We start from the raw sequence: 25,888 nt of genomic DNA on the forward strand, positions 1-25,888 counted from the left end.
ACCATTCCAGAATCTTCAGGATTGGGAAATAAAATATCTAGAGTAGACTTACTGGTATTCTACTTTAGACTTATTGGTGTTCTAACAATGGAAGAAATTAAATCATTGATGTGGAGACAGTGACCACTGGAGGTGCTGAAGGCAGGGAGAGGGAAAAAGAGGTGTGATATGGGGGCATTTTTGGGATCTAGAATTGTCCTGAAGGAATTGTAATGAAAGATACAGGCCATTATATATCCTACCATAACCTACAAAATTGTGTGGAAGAGAGTGTAAACTACAATGTAAGCTACAATCCATGCTTAGTGGCAATGTTCCAAATATGTTCACCAATTGCAATGATTGTACCACACTAATGAAAGAAGTTGTTAATGTGGGGAAGGGTGGGAGGTGTGGGGAGTGGGACATATGAGAATCCCTTATATTTTTCTGTGTAATCTAATATCTTTTTTTTAAAGATTTATTATATTTATTTATCTCCCTCCATTGCTGCTTGTTTGCTGTCTGCTCTCTGTGTCCATTCGTTGCACATTCTTCTGTGTTTGCTTGTCTCCCTTTGTTGCATCATCTAGCTGCACCAGCTGTCTGTGGGCATGGGCCATCAGCTCTCTGCAAGCATGGGCCATTAACTCTCCAGGGGCACAGGCCAGCTTGCCTTCACAAGGATGTGAAGGGAACCCAGGGCCTCCCATATGATAGGCAGGAGCCCAATCAGTTGAGCCATATCCTCTTCCATAAGTATCTTTTTTAAAAAATAAATAAAAAAACATTAAAAAATAAAAATTTAAAAAAAGCCACTAAGAGAAAAGGATGTTCACTTTTGTTTTAGTATAAGAGAAAAAAAGAAATAAAATAAATCTAATAATTACATTAAATCATTATCAAAATATTTTTTAAAAATTTGGAGGCACCTTACTCTATAGTGAAGAACTGATTTTGACTCTGTAGCAACCAACTATGGAGAGTCAACAACTGCATCTGTAAACAATAAGGGAGGATTATTCCATATTAGCTGAAAATTCTGATAATTTTTTCTTCATATTTTAACTGCTAGGATATACTTCACGTTATGTTATCTAGATAGTTATTCAGTTGTACATTTCATTTTGAGAACATTAATATTTCTGGAAAGTGCAAGATTCAACAGATATAAGGTCAGTGCATACTTTCATGTGCATTTAATAGGGAATAGTTTACCTCTATGGAAATAGAAGTTTTCTTAAAACAAATGGCATAGCATTTCTATTGTATAGCTCAGAGACCTCATTATTAATGAAATGTTTGCTATTCTCTAAAACAATATAAGGTTTTAAAAATATGTGTGGATCAGCAAATGGTCTCTGCTTTGAAACTTAATTTAGATCGAAGAGACTAAGAAAAAAATTAGTTATGAACTGTTGTAATCAGAAAGAAGTTTCCAATATTGAGGAATATGGTAGCTTTTGTCTTTGGTCCCTTGCACTCATTGTTAGGTGTTGTGACAGTTTGAGATTATTTTAGGAACCTGCAAAAGAGAAAGATAATGTTCATAAACTAATCTATTCCTGCAGGTATGATACCCTTTGATTGTATTAGATTCAGTTGAGGGGCTCTTATTAAATTACCTGTTAAGATTGGGGCATTGTTTCGACCATATCATTAAGGCAGGACTCAGGTTGAGTTCCCGCCCCCTTGGTGGACTGTTATAAATGGACACTCACTCAAGAAGACAAGAAAAGAGAGAGAGAGCTCTGTCATATTTGATCCTAGGTTCCCAGGGAAAGATAAGCCATTGGCCTGATAGTTTGCAGCTGACCTTGGGAAGAGAACCAAGACTGATATGTAAGGCCAGGAAAGAAAAGTGCCCTATGTCAGGAGAGAGAAGAATCCCTGAGAGACAAGCCCTGTGCCATCCTGCAGCTGAGAGAAAGGAAGCTAAGAGGGGAAGGATGAACCCTCGCAGAGATCAGCAGCCATCTTGCTTCAACACGTGGCAGCTGATTTTGGTGAGAAAGTAACCCTGAGTTGGACTCTTTAGGGCCTTGTAACTGTGAGGTTTTACTCCAAATAAATAGCCTTTATAAAAGCCAAGAGATTTCTGGTACTTTGCATGAGCATCTCTTTGGCAGACTAATACAGGTATAAACAAGAAGAACCATTTTATGAATTATTAAACTGTTAAATACATTAATTGCCATGGAAACTACACAAAATGTTTTCCCCATAAAACATGATTTTTCTTCATATTAAAAATAAGGAAATATATATTATAATCTATGTTATAACTTATTAATGTAGGACATACATCACTGACATAGGGTCAGCAAAGCAATTTTTGGTGCAAGGAAATAGCATCACCTCAAAGCACTTGGTTTCAGAAATGCATTAATGAATTCCATAACCCAGTTGAAATTTCCTTCCAAAGAAAAGCTATTTTGCACACTATATGTTTTCTTGGGCAGATTATTTTAATTCATGAACCTCCTAGAATATGTTTCATTAAAAATGTAGTTACTTTAACTGTGTATAAGATGCTAGAATGCTGGTGACAAAAATACCATAAAAGACATTATGGCATTTTTTTCCATAAAGTGGTTTCCAAGTTTTAAAGTAATAAAATATGAATAAAGTTTCTAAAAATATGGCCATATGTTTATAACACAAAGATAAGGCTTTGATCCTAGCTTGGGTTTCTAAAAATGAGAAAATAACATCTGACATGATGCAATAATGTTATCCAAGTTATATAAGTAATGCTTTTATAAGCCAGTCAATCATGGGTAAGGAGTCATTAGCATTATATGTCACAGACCTTCTGTTTGGAACTAGGAAATCCAAGAAATTAAAGTGCATTACAAGTTTGTACCCTAAAGCAAAACCATAAAATAAAATCAATAGCTTTTGAGTTGTTTTATTGCCATTTTAGGGTTTATCTTAATTGTACCACTAGTTACTGACTCAAATCAGAATGATATATTTATAGATAGCTATGTTTTCTCCCCCTGTGCATTTAAAGATAATTATAATTTTATCATGAAGGAATAGCTGCCACTTTAATTATGGAATTCTGTAAACCAAACTTTATTGTGAAGTTGCATATTATTGCTTTGATTCTACATACTAATAAAAGAATGGGGATGACTTTAGGGGAAGAAATATCAATACAAGTTTCTGTGATAGTTCTTCTTGGCTCTTGGGGATTGACTCGTGTCTCCACAATAGACATATTCAAATCTTAATCTGCTTTCCTGTAGGTATGAACTCATTTTTCAAATGGGAACCTTTGAAGATATTATTACCTTTAGAAGATGTCAAGGTATGTCCAAATTGAATCAATCAATGAGCCAACAAATTCATGTTTTAATCCAACCATTGGCTGGTATTTATCATAGAGCTCTGGCAAACTAAGAAAGGGACCAATAATATTATGTCCTGAAAACCCAGGAGAGATTGACTCAGTTTGGAAAAGTGTAGAATAAGGACAGGCAGAGAAACAAAGGACTCATAATTATTAAATAAAATTAGAAACAGCAATGAATTCTCATTTTCCTCTTCTTCATAATTATTTGATTGAAAATCCTGGTCAACAAGTGATCCAAGAAAGCAGATACAGATACCTGATAAAATGGGAAGAACAGATGAGAAATAAAAGCGACGTGGTCTAGAGGGCTAGAGAGTTTGTGGTGAAGGATGAATGAGAAATAAATACTTCATTTTCCACTGTGTTGGAAGAGAGAAATTCCCCAAGATTTTCAGAGTTCCTACAATATTAAGTATTGTGAGGGAGCATCTAAACACATTCCCACAATTAAAAGAGTGGACTGGCTCCATCTATTGTAACAATGACTTATACTTTTTAACTGAAATATAATGAATTTCTGTAATGGAAAGGCCACAAAGAGCACATCTAGTGTTGATTCAGTGGTGCTGGGGGGTGGGGGGGGGTGGAGCGCATACATAGTTAGCGAAGCCTATTATGGCATAGGGAGTATGGGTGGTAGATGCTGCATATTTGCAGACTGCCTGTGTGATTATTCAAAACCTTTCACAATCTGAACTTAACGCTCCAGACTCACTTATTCATCAGACAACTCCTTATGGAATTTATTTTATATGCCAGGTAGTACATCAGCACAATGGGATATATTAAAAAATATAACAGACAAAATTCTCTACCCTCCTGTAGCTTAAATTCATTACAACTGCTCCCACCATATTTTGCTATCCAGCAACAATGAAATATGTTCAATATGGAACATATGGAATATAATCAGAAAAGTGATGTTTTTCCTTTCTGTTATCCCTTTTATCCTGCTGGTTGGTAGTATTCTTTCCCCTGCTGTCGAATAAAAGCTCAAGAAAAGAAAGTATTGTAATCGTGTTAAATAAAAATTAAATAATTAAAATAGAATGTCTAGTTGAATATATTAATCAAATTTCAAGTTTCATTTCAAGGTACAATTTCTCTCCTCCTCAGCTACAATATGTTATGGGCAGGTCTCCTGCCTTTAAGGGAAAGGCTGCAAGAGACTTCTTTTTTTCTTTATTAATGACCTCCTTCTCCATTCACTAGCAGCTGTTTTTGAACACTTAACACTGCCATGATCTGGCAATGAAGTTTGAGGAGAAAAGAGTTGTAAGATAGGCAGAAAAGTTCGTGCCTCTTCTGTTAAATATTTCAGTTTTTAAATGGTTTAATACCAATTGCCACAATGCACTTTCAGTCAGTCTAGTGTTTAAAACAGATATTGTTAATGGGGCACTTTCAGGATTGGTATGCTCTCCTGCAGCTCCTTGCTTTTGTCATTGCATCTCAATTAATTCCAGCTTGCCAATTTACTTGGAATTCAGTCGTTCATCCCCAGCTTCTGCCACTTGCATTCTTATCACACCTCCAGGTGACCCTACTGAACAATGTAAGAAAACTAGCATGCCAGTTCTCTTCACATGTGTCTGCCTCTGGATATTGGATAACATTCCCAGACTCACTGTCTGCATTCATTCTAAGAATGCAGGCTTATCTACATGCAAATGTAATTCTCTTCTTCTCCAGCAATCAAAATAGCTAGTGAGCCCCAGGTTTTTATTCCCCTAGATTTTTTTAACAGGTCTCAGACACACATTCAGTATACTCCTTCCCAAACAGAGGGACACAGTGGATCCACTGTAGCCTCCAACACTGAAATTGGGAAGAAAGAGTACATATTCCATTCCCAGAAAGCTCTCTTTGGGGGGATAAGGGTGTCCTAGCAGAAATCACAAGCATAACTTTTTCCCCCAAAGGACTATTTCTCCCCAAACCTTTTCTAAATCTTCATTCACTTGAGCTGTTTTTTATTTTCTGTGGGAATAAGGGTTTTTTAGAATGGTAAACAGTTTTTTGTTTTTAATATCTTTGATAATCAGTGTCTAATTCTAGCACCTTTCTTTCTAATTTTAAGTCTATTTTATACTGGTAATTTTTTTTGTTGGTACTTTTGACAAAAGTTTCAATTTAATATTTTGTTTTTAATAATCTCTAATATGTGCTTAATGTTTTTGGAATTATGCTTTGAAACTCTTCTCTGATTACTCATGAGTTCTTTGCTTACGCCTCTCTCACATTGCACTGTGTTCTATCACCACTTACCACACTTTGTAATTTGGAAGACATTACCTTATCACTAACTGTGTATACATTTGTCTTGCTTTGAACCAAGAGATCTTGAGAGTAGGATCTTTGTGTCCTGAAATCCTTTTAGGGTACCTGACATTGTATGGATACTTAATAAAAAAAGTGTCAAGGCAATGAATGGTGTAATACATATCCCCCCACAAAAAAAAAAAAAAATCTCTGCATGCCTGGAACAGTTGTCAGATACTCGCTGAGCCAAGAGTTTGCTGATGAGAAAAAAACTAGAAAAAAGGAATATATCATATTTGGGACATATTAGAATATGATTTGCCTTCATTACTTCTTTTTAGTAGGGACGAATGAACCAGCAGGCTAAAATTACTTAATCTTTCTCTTTATATTTATTTTTCAATTCTTGGGAAAATTTGCTCTTTAAAATATGATTTTGTTCATTGGTTTTGCTACAGTTTTCATTAATTTGATTATATATTTACATTTCTCATTACTTCCAAAGATAATCAGTGCAGTTTAAAAGACAATAACTACTGGTTAAGAAAGGGGAAAAATGTGTATCTACAGAAGTCCTAGATGAAAAATCCAAAGCAAGTGAGTGGAAACTTAAACTTTGTATCAACTAACACAATGTAAAAAACCTGAGAGAGCTATATAACTCCAATTCTCTCAAATTCATTCACTTTGAGAACAAGCCCACTAATTTGGTTTCAACAAGTATATATCAAGGTGAATTAAAAAGGGGTGGTATTAGTGGTAGTGGTGATGGTGAAACCCATAGAGTAAAAGAAACATAAAAGATCTATCAACCAGTTTCAGTGTATGGACCTTGTTTGGATTTGGATGTGAATAATTTTTTTAATATGAGTACTGACTGGAAATTTGCAGGTATTGAAAATTTTTTCTTAATGTGTAGGGGAATAATAATGGTATTATGGTTAACTTTCAACAGGGTCCTTATTTATTTTTAAGAATTAAATAATGAAATATTTATAGATGAAATATCTCTGATTTGCTTCAAAATAGATAGTAGATAGGTTTATAAATGAAACAATATTTCCCAGGAATTGGCTAATGTTGAAATTGGGTAATTGATACATGGGGATTCATTATCATATTATCTGTAATATCGTATATTTTTAAAATATTATTTTCTAAATGCTTAAAATATTTTAAGTATTCTTAGTTAAAATTTTAAGAAATAAATTCTAGAATTTGTCTATTTTTATTATTAATATACACTTAAATATTAAATCCAGTAACAACATGGATGTAAAACTTACTTGAAAAGGATTTCATTGACAAATTCTTGGTAAATTCACAATTAAAAATACTTCTTTTATGAATTAAAGTTCTTCAGCTTATTATCTTTATTCACATGGTATGCGATACAGCTAAAGATCATAAAGCAGCTAATTTTGAAGTAGGGTTGAACTTTCAGACAATTATTTAGCCTCATTTTAAATAGTAGTCTTATTATTTGTATAGTTAGTTGGTTACAGATTGATTATAGGCCATTAACAGCCACTAAATAATAGTTTAAAAATGTAGATTCTTTATTTCAAACCTAAGAAGCAAGAATCAGCCACAAAGTATTAATAACAATGTTCAAAGCATGAGGCATTAAAGAAACTAACATTTAGATTTTAGGCTTGATGCATTTGTGATAAGACAGGTCACTTATTTGCCAATTATTCTTAACTCTATGTGGACACTGGGGCACGTAGAAGTATATTTGCATGAATTAGCTGAACTTTTATTAACCTTAGATTTAACTCTTAATTTATCATAATGGAAGCTAGTTGCATTGAATTTCTGATAGTTTTCAAAATATTATTCATATATAAGTCATTGTATCTCTATTCCTTGAAATCAAAGGTATTTATGAAGAAATGCTAGGCTCTACAACCCAAATATTTAGCAAAACTTACTTTCTAAAACTGCTTATTTGTTTCAAAGAAATATGACAAATATAGTTTTCAATTATTATTCCCCATCTATTTGTAATTGTATTAAGATAGTTTACATTGTGTAATTTAGAACTAGTCTAACCTTTTGACTCCTGGGTTAGTCAATTAAATTTACAATTTGAAGCATCCTCCATAATTTTATAAAAATATAATTGCTTGTGGTTTAACGATTTTAAAACTTAAAGACCTGGTCTTCTATTTTTAAATGATTTAATTATATAAGTGACCCATACTCATTGAGGCAATTACATTCATTCAATTCCAAAGACACACTGTGTATAATCTGATTATTCAAATGATTTAGTTGTATCTTTACAAGACACTCTACTGCCCATAGAGATCAGTAAGTAAGGTTTGAAACAAATGAAAAGAAGTGACTTATTTTTATAATTATCAATTACTAAACTAAAGCAGAACATATTGTACACATTATATTTTCCATATGCATCATTTGCCTTCTTCTATCATCTTGTTCTCCTTTCCCTCATACTGTCCAGGCTATTTGCTCTGACCTCATTCATACTTGTTTCCTTGCTCTGACTCTCACATTCTCTACGTTTAACTTCATCCTCCTTCTATAGGAGCTAACAGACTGGGTATTATGATAGGATGTCTAGGAAGGTTCCCAGCTTAAAATGTGTATGTGCCATATTCTATTCCCCTTTCACACTCTATTTGGGCCTCTGTTCTACTAAAGATTTATATTAAATTTTGTGAGTTTTTTGGATTTCTAAGAATATGATTAGATAAAGATGTGTTACTTAACCATAAAAAAAACTATTACCTCTATGTTGGAAACTAACAGCATTTACCTCATTACTGGTAATAACTCTCAGATTCTGTGCTAGCCACTTCTTTCCAAACTTAGACCTCATTTGCTTCTTCGTGTAAGATTTTGTAGTCAGATATTCTTTAATCTCGCATTTATTGACTGTGTCATTGAAGAAAATCACTCAATCTTTCCTTACCTTGTCTTTGTAAAGTGCGAGTAAAAATGCTTATCTTATGGAAATGTTTGTGAATTAAATGATGCTATATATGAATTACAATAAATATTAATCACCTATCTGAAGATGCTTTTGTTCTCTCCTCTAAAAAATATGTATAAGTACAAGAAGTCACATAATGCACAAAATGTCTAGAAGTCATGCTTTCATTAACAACAATATACACTCCAGATGATTTGAACCTTACAATGGATTTAAGAATCAGGTTTATTATTTAACATACACAGATAACGATTTTATTCTATTATTGTACACGAAGTTTGAAAACATTGTGTTATTGGCTTATCATTTCTGCTTATGAAAACACTGCCTGCATTGTAATATTTCAGTTGTTAAAATAAGGGGCAGTCATTTCTGATTTTTAATGGTCTGCCTATCTTCCTCACTGAGAACTTAATTTACACATATGTATTTTAAATAAATAATGAGAGAAATACCATAAAATGCTTTTAAAACCCTTAAGAGATATTACTTACTTTTCGAAGGAACTCGGAGATTGGCTAGGACAACTTCCAGAGAATCAGCTTGAACTCGAAGTACATAGCTCGTTCTTGTCTCATAGTCCAGAGGAGCATTCACGTAAATAACACCTGTGATGTTATTAATTCCAAATTTATCTAGAATTTAAAATACGATTATCTTTTAAGAGCACTGTAATTAAAGTTATCTTTTAAGAGCACTGTAATTAATAAAAACAAAAACACCACACATTTATTTTGTTACAAATGTCAAGCATAAAAGTGACAAGATGCTGGCCTTTGGAAATTACATTCCAGCTCTAGAAATTATTAACACTAGTGTTTCACTAAGCACATTCCTTGAAATTCTATGTTGTTGTTGTTGTTGTTTGAGATTCTCCTGGAAAGAAAATGTTTCTATGGTCAATTAAGTTGGGGAAACGTGGCATACTATATACCTCATCATGAATGTAGAGGGTCCTTTAATATATTATAGGCTTTAAGAAGTTCTCTTGTAAAGAAACCCATTTAATTTTGTTTGACCAAGCATTTTCCACTCTTACTGGATTGTTTTACTTTTTGTATTTCTATACATATTATTATTCTGTGGATTTAGTGTTCTGCTGAGGACACTTTAGGGAACATATCCAGACAACTAAGCTTCATATATAAAAAAGCTGTTTTCGAATGAGTCAAAATTTTTCACCATAGGATTGAAGAAAAGCCCAATAATTACATGCCTATTATTTGATAAAAAGACATAGAGAGAGAAAGAATGGTTATAAAGTGGCTGTTTAATCATAAATTTGAAAACATATTTTAGATTATAGTTGTTATTTATGACTTTATAGCTACATCTTTGTAAATGTACATACAGATAAGAACATTACATCTTTCAACCAGTAGGCTATATTTATTAAGTAAAATTCTTAGAACTGGCAAAAATGTACAAAGTTCTACAGGAACAAGAGAGAGATGAAGTTTCTCTAATGGAGGAACTTAAATCTAGTTGGTTTAAGAAATATAATTTCAAGTAGTTGAAAACCAAACTGACTTCACATGTTGGTCATTTAAGAAAAAGAATTCATTACCCTAAAATATCTTAAAACATTTCACTCTAATCTAGAGATTTATAAATATATTCAAGTACATTTAAATGAAGAGCAGGGCACATTTATAAACCGTGAGGTTTAAAGCCACATTATAAGTTTTCTTATGTAAAGTGGAAAATTACATAATTGTGACAGGAATTAGGCTCATCTCTTGAAGAGAGATTTAAAAACTACCACAAAATCTTTCATCAGTTTTATAAAATTCTCAGGCATATTTTTATAATATTGCTTAAGACCTACTCTCTTCCTCCTCCTCTTATGAAATTCCAGGTACATGTTAGATCTTTAGACTGTAACCCCTATTAGCTTTTTGCTGTTGTCTTTTTTGTCTACCCATGCTTAATTCTGGATATTTCCTCAGACCTATCTTTGAGTTCACTAGTTCTCTCTTCAGTTCAGTTTAAACTGCTGTTAAATCTATCCTATGAGTTAATTTCAGTTATTTTATTTTTCATTTATATAATTGCCATACTAATTAAAAAATATTTCTACCACCCTGGCCTTAATCCATATATTTAATTTCCTTGAACTTTTCCAGCATACTTATTTTAAAATTCATGTTTTCTTCTTGTCAGGTGCATTTACCATTGGGTACAACTAGAGGACATGGGCACAGCCATGTCAGCTCACATCATGAGAGAATTCAAACCTTTTACTCTTTTCTCTTAGGGTTTTTTATTTTGTTTTGTTTTGTTTTTGAGTACTAACACAAAGTCTAATGTTTCCTCTCACTAGTGGCTCCTGAACTCCAATTTTTAAAAGATTAGTTCACTTCTCTTTGCTTCATTTTTCTGGATCTTGACAAGTAATTTCACTTGTAATATCTCTAATGGTTTCAAATGTTTTTTTCTTTTTTAAGATTTATTTATTTTTTTTTTTCTCTCCCCTTTCCCCTTCACCCCAGTTGTCTGTTCTCTGTGTCTATTTGCTGCGTCTTCTTCTTTGTCTGCTTCTGTTGTTGTCAGTGGCAGGGGAATCTATTTCTTTTGGTGCATCATCTTGTTGTGTCAACTCTCCGTGTGTGCGGCACCATTCCTGGGCAGGCTGCACTTTCTTTTGCACTGGGCAGTTCTCCTTCCAGGGTGCACTCCTTGTGTGTGGGGCTCCCCTACACGGGGGACACCCCTACATGGCAGGGACTCCTGGGGCGCATCAGCACTGCGCATGGGCCAGCTCCACACAGGTCAAGGAGGCCCGGGGTTTGAACCACAGACCTCCCATGTGGTAGACGGATGCCCTAAACAGTGGGCCATTTACACTGCCTCAAATGTCTTTTGAACAGCTCTTCTGGTTGTTTTCAGTAGGAACGTTGGATCAAATGATAAAGGCTGTCATTATCTGCAATATAAATTCTTCCCTGATTATTTTGATATTCTTTTTTCCTGATAGTTTCATTTTTATGATTGCATTGCTCATTTTCACATATTCTATCAAACATTTTAATAACTTTTATAATAGTATTCTAGACTTTAGCATCTAAATACTTTTTATTTTGTTTTTATATTTGCTCACTGTTACTAGTCTTCCTGTATTTTAAGTGATTATTGTGAATATGTATTTGTTTAGAGATAATCTGTCAGAATCTTACAGGTATAAATTGGGGAAGGTTTCAAATTTACTTCACTTGGAAACTAGGAATACTATCGACCTGGAACTACTCTCACCTCCTTCATGTTCTTCACTTAAAGGAAGAATGTCTCTTCACTCCCCCATTTTGAGAGGTCCCTAAGGTTGAGTTTCCTTACTATGATGTACTCTCATTTCAGTGAATTATTTTTGTTTTGTTTCATTATTTTAGCCCTAGAGATATCTGTTACTTTCTTGAGAACTCAGAAGAACATTACAATTACTTTGGTTTCTTTTTTTCCTGAATTGAGTGGCAATGTGGTGAGACGCCTCTTCAAAATAGTTAGTGTACTCTTTAGTTAAAAGTTTGCATCCCCCTTATTCACTTTGTCTATACTCTAATCAGACTTCTTTCTTACCACTCGACCAAAACAGTACTTGTTTCATGATTTCTGCTTGAAAAATTCAATGATTATTGTCCATACACTTTTCAAAAGTTTTTTAGGCTGCTTAAGCATATAAATTGAAATGGTTCAGCTTAAACATTGTGAATTTATTTGCTCATGGTTATGAGAACAGGAAAATGTTCTAATCAATGTATCATTAGTGCAATACTTTCTTCCTGAGGACTGGAGTTCTGGGCCTGGCTGCCTGCAATCCTGGCTCCTCTGTCACATAGCAAGGCACAAAGTAGCATCTGCTAGTCTCTCTCTTCTGGGTTTCAATGGTTTCGGCCTCTGCTTCCTTCAATTTTTCTTTCTCTCTCTAAATTTCATTCTCTCATGAAGATCCTATTTAAAATGGGCTCAAACTGACAGGAAACAATTAAATATCAGGAACATGCTCTTCTAGGGTATATACAGTTTCATAACTCCACACTCTACCCTATGAACCTCAGAAAGACATGTTATTTCTATATGCAAAATATATTCATTTTTTTTTTTAATATCCCAAAAGTCTTAAATCATTTCAGAAGAATGCTTAGTACAAACTTTCATCAAAGTCTTTTTGGGTGTGGTCTGTTCTGAGGCATAATTCCCCTCCATCTGTGGAATTGTGAAACCTAAAGAACAAGTTATCTGCTTCCAATATACAACGGGAGGATAGGCATACTATAAACATTTCCATTCCCATAGGGAGAAATTGAAACAGGAATCATAGATTCCCCAAAATTCTGAAAAACAGGAGGGCATACTCCATTAGATTTTGAGGTCAGAGAGTCATGTATGAAATGATGTTTTGTCCATTGGTCCTTATGAAGTAGCAGACATTCCTCTCCCCCCCTCCAGTGCTTGTGTAGTGGTCTTGCTCTCCCTTCACTGGAGTGAAGGCTCCACCTTCTCCAAGTATCAGGATGGTGTCCAGTCTCTTTGCAATCCCCAGGCCACAGCTCCAATCTCTCAGCATTCTTCCTGAACAATGGGGCGGAAGGCCTGCCCTGTCTAGGTGCTGGAGCAAACTCACCCTTTCCATACCATGGGTGGGCGTGATTTCTTGGTCCGAGAAGATGTTTTCAGTCCAGGCCTTAGTTTCTACAGTTCAGTCCTTAAAGTTATTTTTCCTTCAATTTGCCCATTCTGTGCCCCTTTTAGTCCAGGCTTGCTTTGGTTTTGTTCATACAAATTACTCAGAAAACTTGGTTTTGCATGTGGTAACACAGGGTTCCAAACCATCAGACTCTAGAATTTATCATGGGCCCTTCCCGGATAACTGCACCTTCAGTCCTTACTTGAACTGAAATGGCTGACTGGATCCGTGTTCAATTAAAGCCTCACATGGAGCATTATTCTCTGGGAACTTGCTTTCTAGAAGCTCAGAATTTTCCAAACCATCAATTTCTGGTTTCTTTGTGCTCAAGAGTTCAATTCTCAGCTTTACTACTTTCTTTTTAATTTCACTATAAACTACAAGGAGAAACCAGTCTTCACTTTCCATATTTAGCCTGGAAATCTCAGCTAAATATTCAAGTCCACGACTTTCAAGTACTGCCTTCTAGGTGATATCAGAAGTCAATTTTGTCATGTTCTCTGCCACTTTAAAACAAGAATCACTTTTCCTACAGTTTCTAATAATAAATTAATCTTTTTCTTTTAAGGTACCATCAGAAGTATCCTTAGTATCCACAGTTCTACCAACAGTCTCTTCAAAGGAATTTAGGTCTTTTGTATCAAATTCTTTATCAGTTCTTCCATTTGGGTAATTCCATTACCCAAATCCAAAGCTGTTTGCTCATTTTGGTATTTGCAGTAGCAGAACTGCTTAAACAAATATCACATGAAATGGTTCAGCCTAAATAATGTGAGTTTATTTGATCATGGTTTTGAGGCTGGGTAAATGTCCAAATGAAGACATCATCAAGGGAGCTGGTGTAGCTCAGTGGTTGAGTGCTGCTTCCCATGCATGAGGTCCAGATTTAGTACCTGGAGCCTCAAAAAAAAAAAAAGAAAGAAAGAAAAGACATCATCAAGGTGATGCTTTCTTCCCAAAGACCAGTGTTCTTGGGCTGGCTGCTGGTGATCCTGGCTCCTCTGTTACATGGCAAGCCCCATGGCAGCAGCTGCTAGTTTCTCTCTTCACTTCCAGGTTTTGTTGATTTCAGATTCATTCTTCCATGGATTTCTCTATCTCTGTCTGCATTTCATTCTCTTGTAAAAGTCTCCTGTAATAGGATTAAGACCTGTCCTGGGTCATGCCTTAATTGAAGTAACCTCATCAAAAGGAACTACTTAAAATGGATTCACATCCACAGGAATGGATTAATTTAAGATCTGGGATACATAGAGCTTCAAACCACTACAGTCAACATCTTACTCATACCATCAAGGACATTTCATAGTTGACACTTTCCTCTTTCTTGAAATAATTTCTTTTTGGTTTTTTTGAATGGTATGTTTTTTTAGCTTAAATGAGGGTGACCATATAATTCATCATATAAATTGGGGCCATTTGATAGTTAGAAAAAAGAGAGTTATTAATCATTTTGCCAGATCAGCAAGCATAAACTGGGACTATCCAAGCAGAAGAAGAGTGTTTTGTAACAATATTTATACTCTCAAACCACTGACTGTTTTTCTCAGTCCTTTGTTGTTATCGTCATATATCTGATTCTAAGTATTGGAATGATTTAAGGTTCAGTCTTTGGATCTCTTTTCCTTTCTATTTATACTCATAACCCATGCAATCTCATTCAGTGTATGGCATTAAATGCTGTATTTATATATTGATTCTCAATTTTACATCTCTAGCCTTTATCTCTCTATTGAATTCCCAGATTCAAAATTCAATCCATCTAAATGAGTTCTTAAAAAGGGACCTTGAATTGAAATTCAAATAAACATTATTTGTGTGGGGATGTGCTGGTGCAAGTGAGATATATATTTATTAAATAATACACAATATAGTGTGGACTTAATAAGGGGTCTGTGGTTTTCACTTGACTAGCAAAGAGGTCCGTGGAATAAAAAAGGTTAAGAACCTCTGATCTAAACTTTGGAAGATCAATATTTATAAATGAATTATCAGTTTGGATATCCAGTAATCCCGTCAAAGGTAATGGGTCAAAAACAAAGTCAGTTATCTCCAACCCCTAAATTAAAAACAACAAAGATCTCCACTCTGAGACTCCCCATCTAAATAAAGGCATTGCATTTTCTCAGTTGCCTAGAAAAAAATATGTAGAGTCATTTTCTCTTGTCTTTCTCAAATCTCACATTCATTCCTTTGTTAATTTTTAAGTTTCCCTTCAAAATATACCAAATCCTGACAACAGGATCTATTCCCTATATAATACTGAGAGAGAGGGTTATAAAAAGAGAGATTATACTTCACCATATTTCAATAGCTTCCCATATTGAGAAATAAAAACACTTTATGATGAACTGTAAGACCCAACATAATTTGCATAGCATGCCCTTCCAACCTGCCATCATCTGCAAAGTCTCTGGCATTTTTTCTACTCTGTTCCTCCCACCTTACTTAGATCTAATTAAACATTGGATTTCTCACTACTCTTGAACTTACCAAACATTCTTTACCCAAATATTGAAACTGATAGTCCCTTTCTCTTAAAAAAACTTCCTCTAGATAATTGGCTGGCTTACACTCTCACTTACTAACTCCTTTCAGGTCACCTCCCAAATGTCACCTTATTAGAGAGAAACTTTTTCTGATAACTCTGTATAACTTACCATCTCTTGCTCCCCACATCCTTTCTTCTTTTTACATTTTCCATAGCATATATCACTACTTAAAATACTGCACATTTATTACTTTAATTTTTATTGTCTCTTCTTTGTAGAATATTAAACTCTATGAGGGTAGGGATTTTCCTATTAATTCACTATCTCTTGTGGTAGAAGAGGTTTTAGTACTTAGTAGATGCTAAATAAACATTAGTTTATAAATTAAATAAATGAATTGAAGATAAAATAGTCATTGTTAGAGGAGAAAAAAGTGATAAGTAGAGATACTTTGCTATCTTCAAGGGAGATACACATGGAGAAAATATCTGGTCCAATTGAGAAATCATAGATTTTACTCAAATTTTGGCAGTGGAAGGAAAACTAAAGATCAGTAATATGCAGAGAGAAGGCATGGAAGTGCCATAGAAACAAAGAAGAAAGATTAGATAAGTAAGAAGTTGGATACAAACTGAAAAAGCAGCAATTTCTAGTAATGAATGCTCATTAAAATGCTTGAAAAAAGACCTTTATAATTCCCTTGCAAGCTGCTTAACAGCATTAACTTTTATCCATTTATTATTTAATATTTACTCATTTATTTATTAAATATATTAACTATTTCTTGACTAACTACAATATGCCAGGCTATCCAGCTTATCAAAAGAACAACAGAGGAGACTATTCTATGGATGACAGGTGGAGGTCAAAAGAAATCAGTGAAAAAGAATGAGTTATTAATCTCAGAGGCTAGCAAACCATTTCTATCCTTCATGAGAAATGATTTGTAGACAGAACTCAAATTACACGTAATACATTTATTTATAATTGTTACTTGTATTTCTTATTTGACCGTCTGGAAGTTCATAATGTAAAATATATGTGACTCAACATGGATGAGGATCTTTCAGAATTCACACTTTTTTATGTTTCTAAAATTTCTTCAGGCTTAGGCTAAGGCATGATATGGAGTCAGGGATGGTAAGGAACAATGGGAAGAGGCTACTGCAGATAATAACTATGACTAAAAGCCAAAGCATGATTTATTAATTTTGAAGACATGTCATTAAAATATCACCAAGAGTAGAGGAGATGAAAGTTTCCAGAATTAGAAATTTAGTGTTTCCTATGGTGGAAAATGAGTTTTGTTAACATAACCTTATTTTTCTGGCGGTTTAAGTTACCGATTATATTTATGATGGACACTTTATTAGATATTCTATGATAAATACTAATTTAATCTAGAGTTAACTTCATAGTCCAAGTTTATTGGTTTATGGAAAAGACACAGAATAAAGAATCCACTCACCCTCTTCATTTCCTGCAACAATGGAGTATACAATACTCTGATTGATGGCAGCAGCAGAAATTACACCAACTGTGGTCCCTCTGGTTGCAAGTTCACTTACTGGAGGAGGTCTGCAGAGTTAGAGAAGATTATTGATTTTGGGAAGGTCCATTTTGCCATATAGAGTTTTGAACTTAATAACTGAGTATGTATAGTATTATGTGTGTGTGTAGGTGTATGTTACAATTTTCTGAAGTTTTCAATGAAGTACTATATGAAGGCATCACCCCAACAAGCTATGTTAAAAACTAAGCAAAAGCTCTTAATTAAAAGTGTCTTGCCAGCTATGCTATATTTAATTTTATATTAAATTTACAACTACCATATTTTCTGCCAAATGTCATGCAAATTTCTTTTCACTTGTCTCTGAAGCACCCCTTGACTAAAAGCAATAGATGGATACAATTGAGTACCCCAAATTTCTAAATTACATTGTTGTTGCTCAAGCACTATTGATGCTAGCATATTTATGCAAGTGATTTCCAGATGTCTCTTTTTAGTCCTTATTCTTGCCCAGCTCTGAGGCTCTAGGTGTACCAAAAATATTTGAATGGATTAACTGTCACAAAACCCACCTTTTAGTGAACTGCTATATATCTAGTAACATTGTATCTATCTCATTTCAAAAACTGTATTTTCAACAGCACATTATTTTACTAACAAAATTTCAATTGATTTTAAAATATTTTTCTCTGCAAATAGGCAATCATAACTTTATCTTCAGAGATGAACTTACCAGGTGCAATGGATGTGTCATGATGATGGGAGAGAGTGTTGCTGTGGGGGGAGTGGGGGGCGGGGGCGGTGGGGTTGAATGGGACCTCATATTTTTCATAATGTAATTTAAAAAAATAATAATAAATAATAATCAAATCTGAAAAAAAAGGCCAAATAATCTCCCTTTTTATAATTTATAGTAGTTTATGTCTCCCAGATTCAACAGACATAGAAACCTATTAAATACAAGGTATTAACAACTTCTCTGAATGATTTTGCAGACCAGTCTCTCTGTCTAATCATCTGGTTCCAGTAAGCTTTGTAGCCTCTGTTTTCAGGCAAGTAAAACATATCATATTGCCATTTCTTTCACATGGCCCCTTTTACCCCTTTCATTTTTATTTCCAGCTTCTCAGTAATTCTAATTTAGATTACATTGTATGGATTATATTGTTCATTCCTTGAAGCCTTTTCTAAAAATGCTGAACTACAAATATACCAAGAAATTAATTTTGCATGACTTATTCACAAATATCCAAATTGCTTGTCCAAAATGTTATGCTCTTTACCATCATAGTCCCTATGCTTGATTGACTAATTACCTAAATGTAAAACTTTAGCACCCAATGGTGGCCCATATATTCAGTGCATTTTCAATGAATTCTTACTAAATTATAAGAACCAATTTATATCTAAATCATTTTTAATAAAAAGTATGTTCATATAGGTATATAATTTTTTTTTTTAAATTTCCCCTGCATTTTTTCTGACTTCTTTGTTTTGGATAGCCATCCTCCAGTCTCAGTTCAAGTGGTTAGGGTAGGGCTGACCCAACCTCTTAGTGCATGGACAGATACATTACTCATCTTTGGCCAATAAAGGCTTTTTATCCTTTGCTCACTGTTCATGATGGGTATATTTCCCATGAGAAGCTAATGAGTCCCTCCCAGGAAGTTTGCTTTAACTATTAGGAAAAAAGTTTTATTTATTTATTTTGCTAGAATTTTAAATTTGATATCCTATGAGAAAACCTTTTTATGATAATGAGACCAACACAATGAAAGAAGAAGTCAAGGTTGAAAATAGTTCCCTAATACTTTTTTTTAATGAACGTTTTATTGAGATATAATCCATGTATCATAAAGTTCACTCTTATCCCTAATACTTTGACTGAGATTGTAAATACAGTTGTACCTGAAGCTTAGTAAACCCATTTTGGCTACTGAAAATAATTTTCCTTTTATTTATTTTCCTCTTTAGGATTTCTATCACTGCCAATCAAAACAGTCTCAGGTAATTAAAATAATAGTATTAAGGTTAGAAAAGGGTACAATTGCTTACATAGATTCTTCTAAAACAAAATTTTTTAATAGAGCACACATATTCCATAAGCAGTTTATCTAGACATTGTCACCATATTGGTTCAGTAAAATAAAGATGGCTTTGGTGACCTTGACTCTAAAATGATAACATACCACAAAAAGGAAAGCACTTACATGTGAGATACAAAGGTTGGTTCTGATGGGCTGTTCTGAATATAAATAGATACATATTTGTACAATATTTTAGATTATAGAGAGACTTTAACTTAATACTTTGCTATTGCACATATCGCTTAGTGGTTGACCATGGTAACTGCAATTAAAATTGGAAATGGTTGAAATTAGAGAGCTTGGAAACATGGTGTCGTGTACAGTCTCTAAGGTGGCCCTGGTTTTCCCTGCCTCCTGGTATTTATATCCTAGTGTAGTCCTTCCTCTTTAGTGACAGCAGAACCTATGACTTACTGCTAACAAATAGAATATAGTGAAAGTGACAGGAGTCACTTCAGTGATTATATTACTTAAGACTGTAACTTCCTACCTGCTGGCAAACTCTATTCATTGCCTCCCTTGCTGGCATTAATGAAGTAAGCTGCATTATGAGTGGTCCAAATGGCAAGGAACAGAAGGCAACTACTGACAATGAGCCAATAAGGAACTGAGGCCCTCAGTCCCAATCCTGCAGGGAACCACATCCTACTAAGAACCTCCATTCCCAGAGGCCCCTCAGACGAGATCCCAGCCCTGACATACACCTTGATTACAACCTTTTGAAAGACCATGAAGCAGAGGGTACAGATAGGCCATGTCTAGATTCCTGATATACTAGGACTCCAAGACAATTAATTCAGGTTGTTTTAAGCCATTACATTTGTGGCAATGTTGTTACACAATAATTGATAACTAACGCACATGACCTGAATATTAAGGGAATGAAATGTTAATTTACTCTATGTCCAATTAAATAAAACTTAAAAAAATGCTTTATATAAGAAAAATATGTTAGTTACATTCTGGAGTAATTTTTAAAATCTTCTTTTGGAAGTAGGTATTGTTTAAATTGTACACTTGCTATTGCATTATTATGTGAAATAAGAACTAATTTTTCTACTTTCTGTTATTAATCTACTTCTTGATCTATAAAAGTATAAAAATATGGTGTCTGTAGCTAATGTGTCTTTAGCTTCAGTATTAGAAAATTGTCATCATTTCAAGTACTAAGAAAAAGGGTGTGCATTTTTGCTACCTCAACTTTGCAAATATGATGTAAATAATTAATACCAGCAAAATCAACTAGCATAATTTAAGATGTAAATTGAATTCTATGCACACCACTGAAAACATTTAAAATTTCATTTATTAGTAAATGTTTAAAACAGATTTGCTTTAAACAACACATCTCCTTATTAACCCTTATCTTAATTGTCTGACATACTTCTTACTATCAGAGTCAAAATATACTATAAAAACGTAATTTTCTCCTGACTAGACTTAAATGAACTTCTATGATAATGAGCATTAGATTAAAAAATTTTCATTTGTTTTCTTTTTATTACTAGACAGGATCCATTTTATTTTTATTTTATGCCTTTGAAAAGATCAGTTACATGATTGGGGCCAATTACATAACTTCTTTCTAGTTACATATAACTTGAGGACAAAATGAAGGAGTTGGTATAAATCAAGATCCATAAAATCAGATGTACAGAGGGGCCAGAAAAATAAAATTAAATAAGAGGGTGGGCATCAATTAAAAATGAATGTATGGATGTAGGGAATTGGAAACTGCATGCTGTATTTATACAGTATAATTGTTAGGCAATAATACAAGTTCAGTCTGGTTTCAATAGAAAGAGGAAATTCAATTTTCTATGTGGATTCTATGAACTCTTATCATATGACAATCAATATAAATTTATTTTTTTAAAGCATCAGCTGGTGAGGTTTGACTATGAAGTGCCAGTATGTGAGATTTAGAGTAAACTATCTGTAACATATCTTGTTTCTACCATTCTGAGTCTGAAATAAGTGATTAATCATTTCCACTTTCTCTTTCTGTTAAGTATAATCAAAATCTATTGTTTAATTTCCGAAATAATGAAATGATGGCCAGATAAAGGAATGTTCAGAAGCTTATTTAACAAATATTTTTTGCTATTAATTTTCTTGTACTTCATTCATTTTATAATAAATAACATCATAATCTCTTCCAAATTTAACTTCTTAACATTAATTCAAAACAAATATTTTTGGGGTGTCTTAAATTTGAGAGTTCCAGTTTTCAAAGAAAGATTTACTATAAATACAATTGACAAAAGTCACTCAAGATAAAGGGGACACTAGAAACAGACTGGGTTTAGTAACTGAAAACAGCTTCACTGATGAGACCAAAGAGTCAAGAGATGAACTAGATTCCCATTCTCAGACTAGGATATTTAGGAACATGCTGAGGAAATTGTTATCTCTTTGGCAGAAACAGACCCCAAACTTTAGAGAACCTGACAGATTTATATTTTTAAAATAGACTTCAGGAAGGGCTCTTTGACAAGACTTTATCCAAATTGAATTTGATGCCCATATTTTCTGACGTAGTTCTGGTGGCAGCACTGATTCCTATTAGCCCCAAAGTATAACACATTGGACTTTATTGGCCTTTTTAAGAAAAATCTACATGTTCTGATTAAATATAAAAAGAAATCACCTCAACTAATACATAAATAGAAGCCTAAATAATAGTTTAGTTCATCACAATTTTGATAAATATCAAATTTAAGTTTTCTCATTAATTGCAATACCTTACTATTTACTTTTACCTTGCCCTTACATCCCCTAAATTTTACAAAATGAGCTGCACTTTAGTAAGAAGAAAATTGATCAAAACCTCCCCAAATCTGTTAATTGCTTAAAAATAAATCTTTACAGATGAAGAATGTGTGACCCAGAGAGGTTAACTGATACAGAATTTATATGCAAAATATTTACAACTTAATTTTCCTCAGATAGATATAAACTCACTTTGAGATAGCTATTTAATATTCCAATTGTTAGCTTTGAAAATATAGATTATAATAAATCCCTTTTAATTAAATATATTTTAACATATCTGAGTCATCTGAACAATGACTATACTAAAATAACAGAATTGCAGTGTCCAAATGTTATACCCAGTTTTTCACAGTATAAATATAGGTGAAATGATTATTTTACAATTTAAAAGCTACTTTTATTGTTGGATTCAAGAAATAACAATAAAAGTAAATGGTATATGTGCCACACAAAGCTCCTAATTATTTTAAGTGCTATGCAGTTCCGGATTATAAAAGTGTTTTGTAAATAGATGTTATAAAATTTCACTGGGATTCAGTCTGGCTCAATTGTTTTCTTTCTTCTGAGAAACAAATCTAATTTATTTTGACATGTTTGAATTCAATATACTTGCAAATCAGTACCAATTAAGGAACTGTTTTTATATCTACTGTGAGGGATTTTAATGGAAATGGGAAGGAAAAAAACACCCACTGGAACTCCTATTATTTGTAACCTTGGAGTAATTGCTTCAAAATGATTTAATTTTACATATTTAACTGTTTTATAAACAGTTTATAAAAAGACATGACGTAGGCTAGAGATGCCAGCTCTCCCAGGACTCTCAGGATGGATTGTAGAAAAGAAATTTAATAAAGGAACAAAAGTTTAGACACTGCTTTTTACATATTTTCCAAAGAATGCTTACTATCACTAAGAGTTTTGCATTAGATTGCTTCTATTCAGACCCATGGCGCACCCTCACTTGAAGATACAAAACCAGAAGGCCCAAGTGGTAAATGATTTCTCAAGTTCTTAAAATTATTTGAAAGCTCAAATTACAGCCTACGATTTTTATTTATATTTTTATTTTATATTATTTTTGCTGTTTCATTTGTGTGGTTGCTTCATTTATTTCATTTTTCTTCCGTTAATAGAATTTATTCTCCATTCCTCTTGGTCAGTGGCACTCAAACGTTAGAATTCCTAGGAATCAGGTAGAGAAAATTGCTAAAATTTTCAGAATTCCTAGCATAACATACAAAGATTTTAATTTAATATGTCCACAGGGTTAGATCCAGGAACACTCATACGTAAGTTTTCTGGATGTTTCAGATACTAGTTGGTTTGTAAACTACCCTGCTATGAGTAATGAATCTCTCTCTCCCTGCTGCCTTTCTTCTTCTTTCCCTTCCTCCCATCTTTAATTCACCAAGTTTAATTCTACAGTAATTGAAGTTCTAGAATTAATTTAAGAGTATTCTTTTCTGATTTGAATAGATCTGGGTTTGAATTCTGGCTCTATTACTTAATAACTATAGTACCTTGGGAAAACTGCTTAGCTTTCTTGATCTTACTTATCTGTAAAATGCAGGCATTATTTAAAAGGTTGTTAAATGTACTAAAAGACATAATGTATAAAAAAATCTTTCCTTTTACCTAGCATTAGTATAAACTAACAAACTATGACTATTATTAATATCATTCTTTTAGAAGTTCTGCTCCTGGAAATTTAGATTAAATATTATAATGATAAGTAACTATCTTCTAAACAGTATGAAAAATAAAAAATGAAACAATTTTCCTAAGTAACACCTATTTTATTTAATATCATATAGTTTGCCTTATGCATTCTGATTTGTCCTTTCTTGTTCTCAAGCATATATCAATATTTTATCTGAAATTAGGAAAATATTTTCCTTTGCATTATTTTTATAGCTTTATATCTGTAGACAATTTCCAGCCTTGTTCAAAAACACTTGCTATGTGGTAGGCTTGGAATGGTTAAAGGTTGGCTCTGAAACAGAAACAAAAATAATAAAAATCACTTAAAATCAGATGGTTTTAGTCATAGAATTTTATTCATTCAGTAAGTATATATTGAAAACATACTATGTATTTGGCATCCACTAGGCAATACACATACAAAGAAGCACAAGAAGTAGATCCTGAGCTTGTGGGGTGCAAAGTCTTGCAGGAACACCAGACAGTTATGTAAACAATTAGAGTAAAATGCGGTAAGTGCATTAATATCAGGTCCCTGGTTAGAAGTTCAATAGTAAACATGGAATGCACAATATCCATTGTTGTTCACCAAAACTTCCTAACAGTGAATGGGAATCGGGTTTTTCATGGTTTGGTGGGATGGTTAGACCAAATATATTCTTTCCTTGTTGATTGATCTACTTACTAGAAATAGACTAAAATGTCACATATACTTACTAATAATCCCTGAGAAAACAATTTTGTATTTTAGCTTATTTTCCTACACAGGTATTGCTCTTTCCTCCTTTAGGATGAAGTGGTGCATTTGGACTATGTTTTAATCTGCTAGGCTGCCAAAGCAATACACCAGCAATGGGTTGGCTTTTACAGTGAGAATTTAGTAGCACATGCTTACAGTTTTGAAGCTGTGAAAATATCTAAATCAAGGCACCCTCAGGTGATGCTTTCTCCTCAAAGACCAGCTGCCAGTGACCTTGGGCTCCTCTGTCATATCCAAAGGCACAAGGTGAAGTCTGCCTGTCTCTACCTTCTCTTCTGGGTTTCAGCTTATGGCTTCTGTGCCTTTCTTTCAGCTTCTTATTTCTATGCTTTCTTTCTCTATAAATGTAATTCTCTTATAAAGGATTCCAGTAAGAGGTTTAAAACCCTTCTGGGCCACACCTTGACTGAAGTAACCTAATCAAAAGGCCCTACTTAGAATAGTTTCACATCCACAGAAATGGATAAGCTTCAAGAACATGATTTTCTGGGGTCCATACGGCTTCAAACCATCCCAGAATGTTCAAAGGACACCATAGTAAACTTTTAAAAGAGGAGCTCTAATGCTTTTATTTGTTATTTTCTATTTGTCAGACAAGATTCTATGCCTCTGAGTATGAAATAGTCATATAAAAATGAGAAATCATAGCATTTCTTAATATATCAGTGTAGTAATACAAGTAACATCGAGAAGAAAAAAAAACCAAAGATAATAAAAGATGCGTAGAGAGAGAATTGATCTTTCAATTCTTTTACTTTAACAGTTAAATGTACTGTTCAAAAGTAACATAATATAAGCAGACATTTAAGCTCTTCAGGAATTTTTAGGAAAACAGAGATACATCATTTTTTTCAAAAGTATCTTTCATAGACACTAAGATAGGAAACATTTAAAATTATGGATGCTACTTTGGGAGAAGGATATACAGTTCATATTCAATTCCTTAAGGTAGACAAATTCATCTCTAGAGAGAGTCTTTTCTTTATTTGTATTTATATCAATGAAATTGCAATGAATACATTATTTGGAGATTTAGTCTATTTTATGATTAGGATAAAGAAAAACAAAATTCTTCCCCCAGCACAATCATTTCATTATTAAGTCAAAGGCAATGAAAGAATAAAAATGAAGAAAGTTTTCTATTTTTCTTAAAATTTTCAAACAAAAATGAAATACCTATAAATAAAATACAAAAGATACTCTAATGTGTATCTGCCTCCAGATGTAACTGATTTTTCCCATTCTTTCTTATATTTGCTTAAAAATAAATGTACATCTATAGCTTTACCTCCCTGTTGCTTTATTCACTCTCCCC

General features: G+C 33.4%; 1 protein-coding gene across 1 annotated transcript in view; it reads right to left on the reverse strand.

Annotated features, from left to right (window-relative positions):
- LOC101441123 (protocadherin-15) overlaps window positions 1–25,888 on the reverse strand; it is a 1,917,137-nt gene that overhangs the window by 142,648 nt on the left and 1,748,601 nt on the right. The window contains exons 26-27 of the mRNA XM_058298874.2: window positions 17,206–17,315; window positions 9,059–9,199 (exon numbers count right to left, since the gene is read on the reverse strand). Of these exons, the coding sequence (XP_058154857.1) occupies window positions 9,059–9,199; window positions 17,206–17,315 (251 nt within the window). The remainder of the gene's footprint in view (window positions 1–9,058; window positions 9,200–17,205; window positions 17,316–25,888) is intronic.

Source organism: Dasypus novemcinctus, chromosome 6 (assembly GCF_030445035.2).
Source record: "Dasypus novemcinctus isolate mDasNov1 chromosome 6, mDasNov1.1.hap2, whole genome shotgun sequence".
In the NCBI taxonomy this organism is placed as follows: domain Eukaryota; kingdom Metazoa; phylum Chordata; class Mammalia; order Cingulata; family Dasypodidae; genus Dasypus; species Dasypus novemcinctus.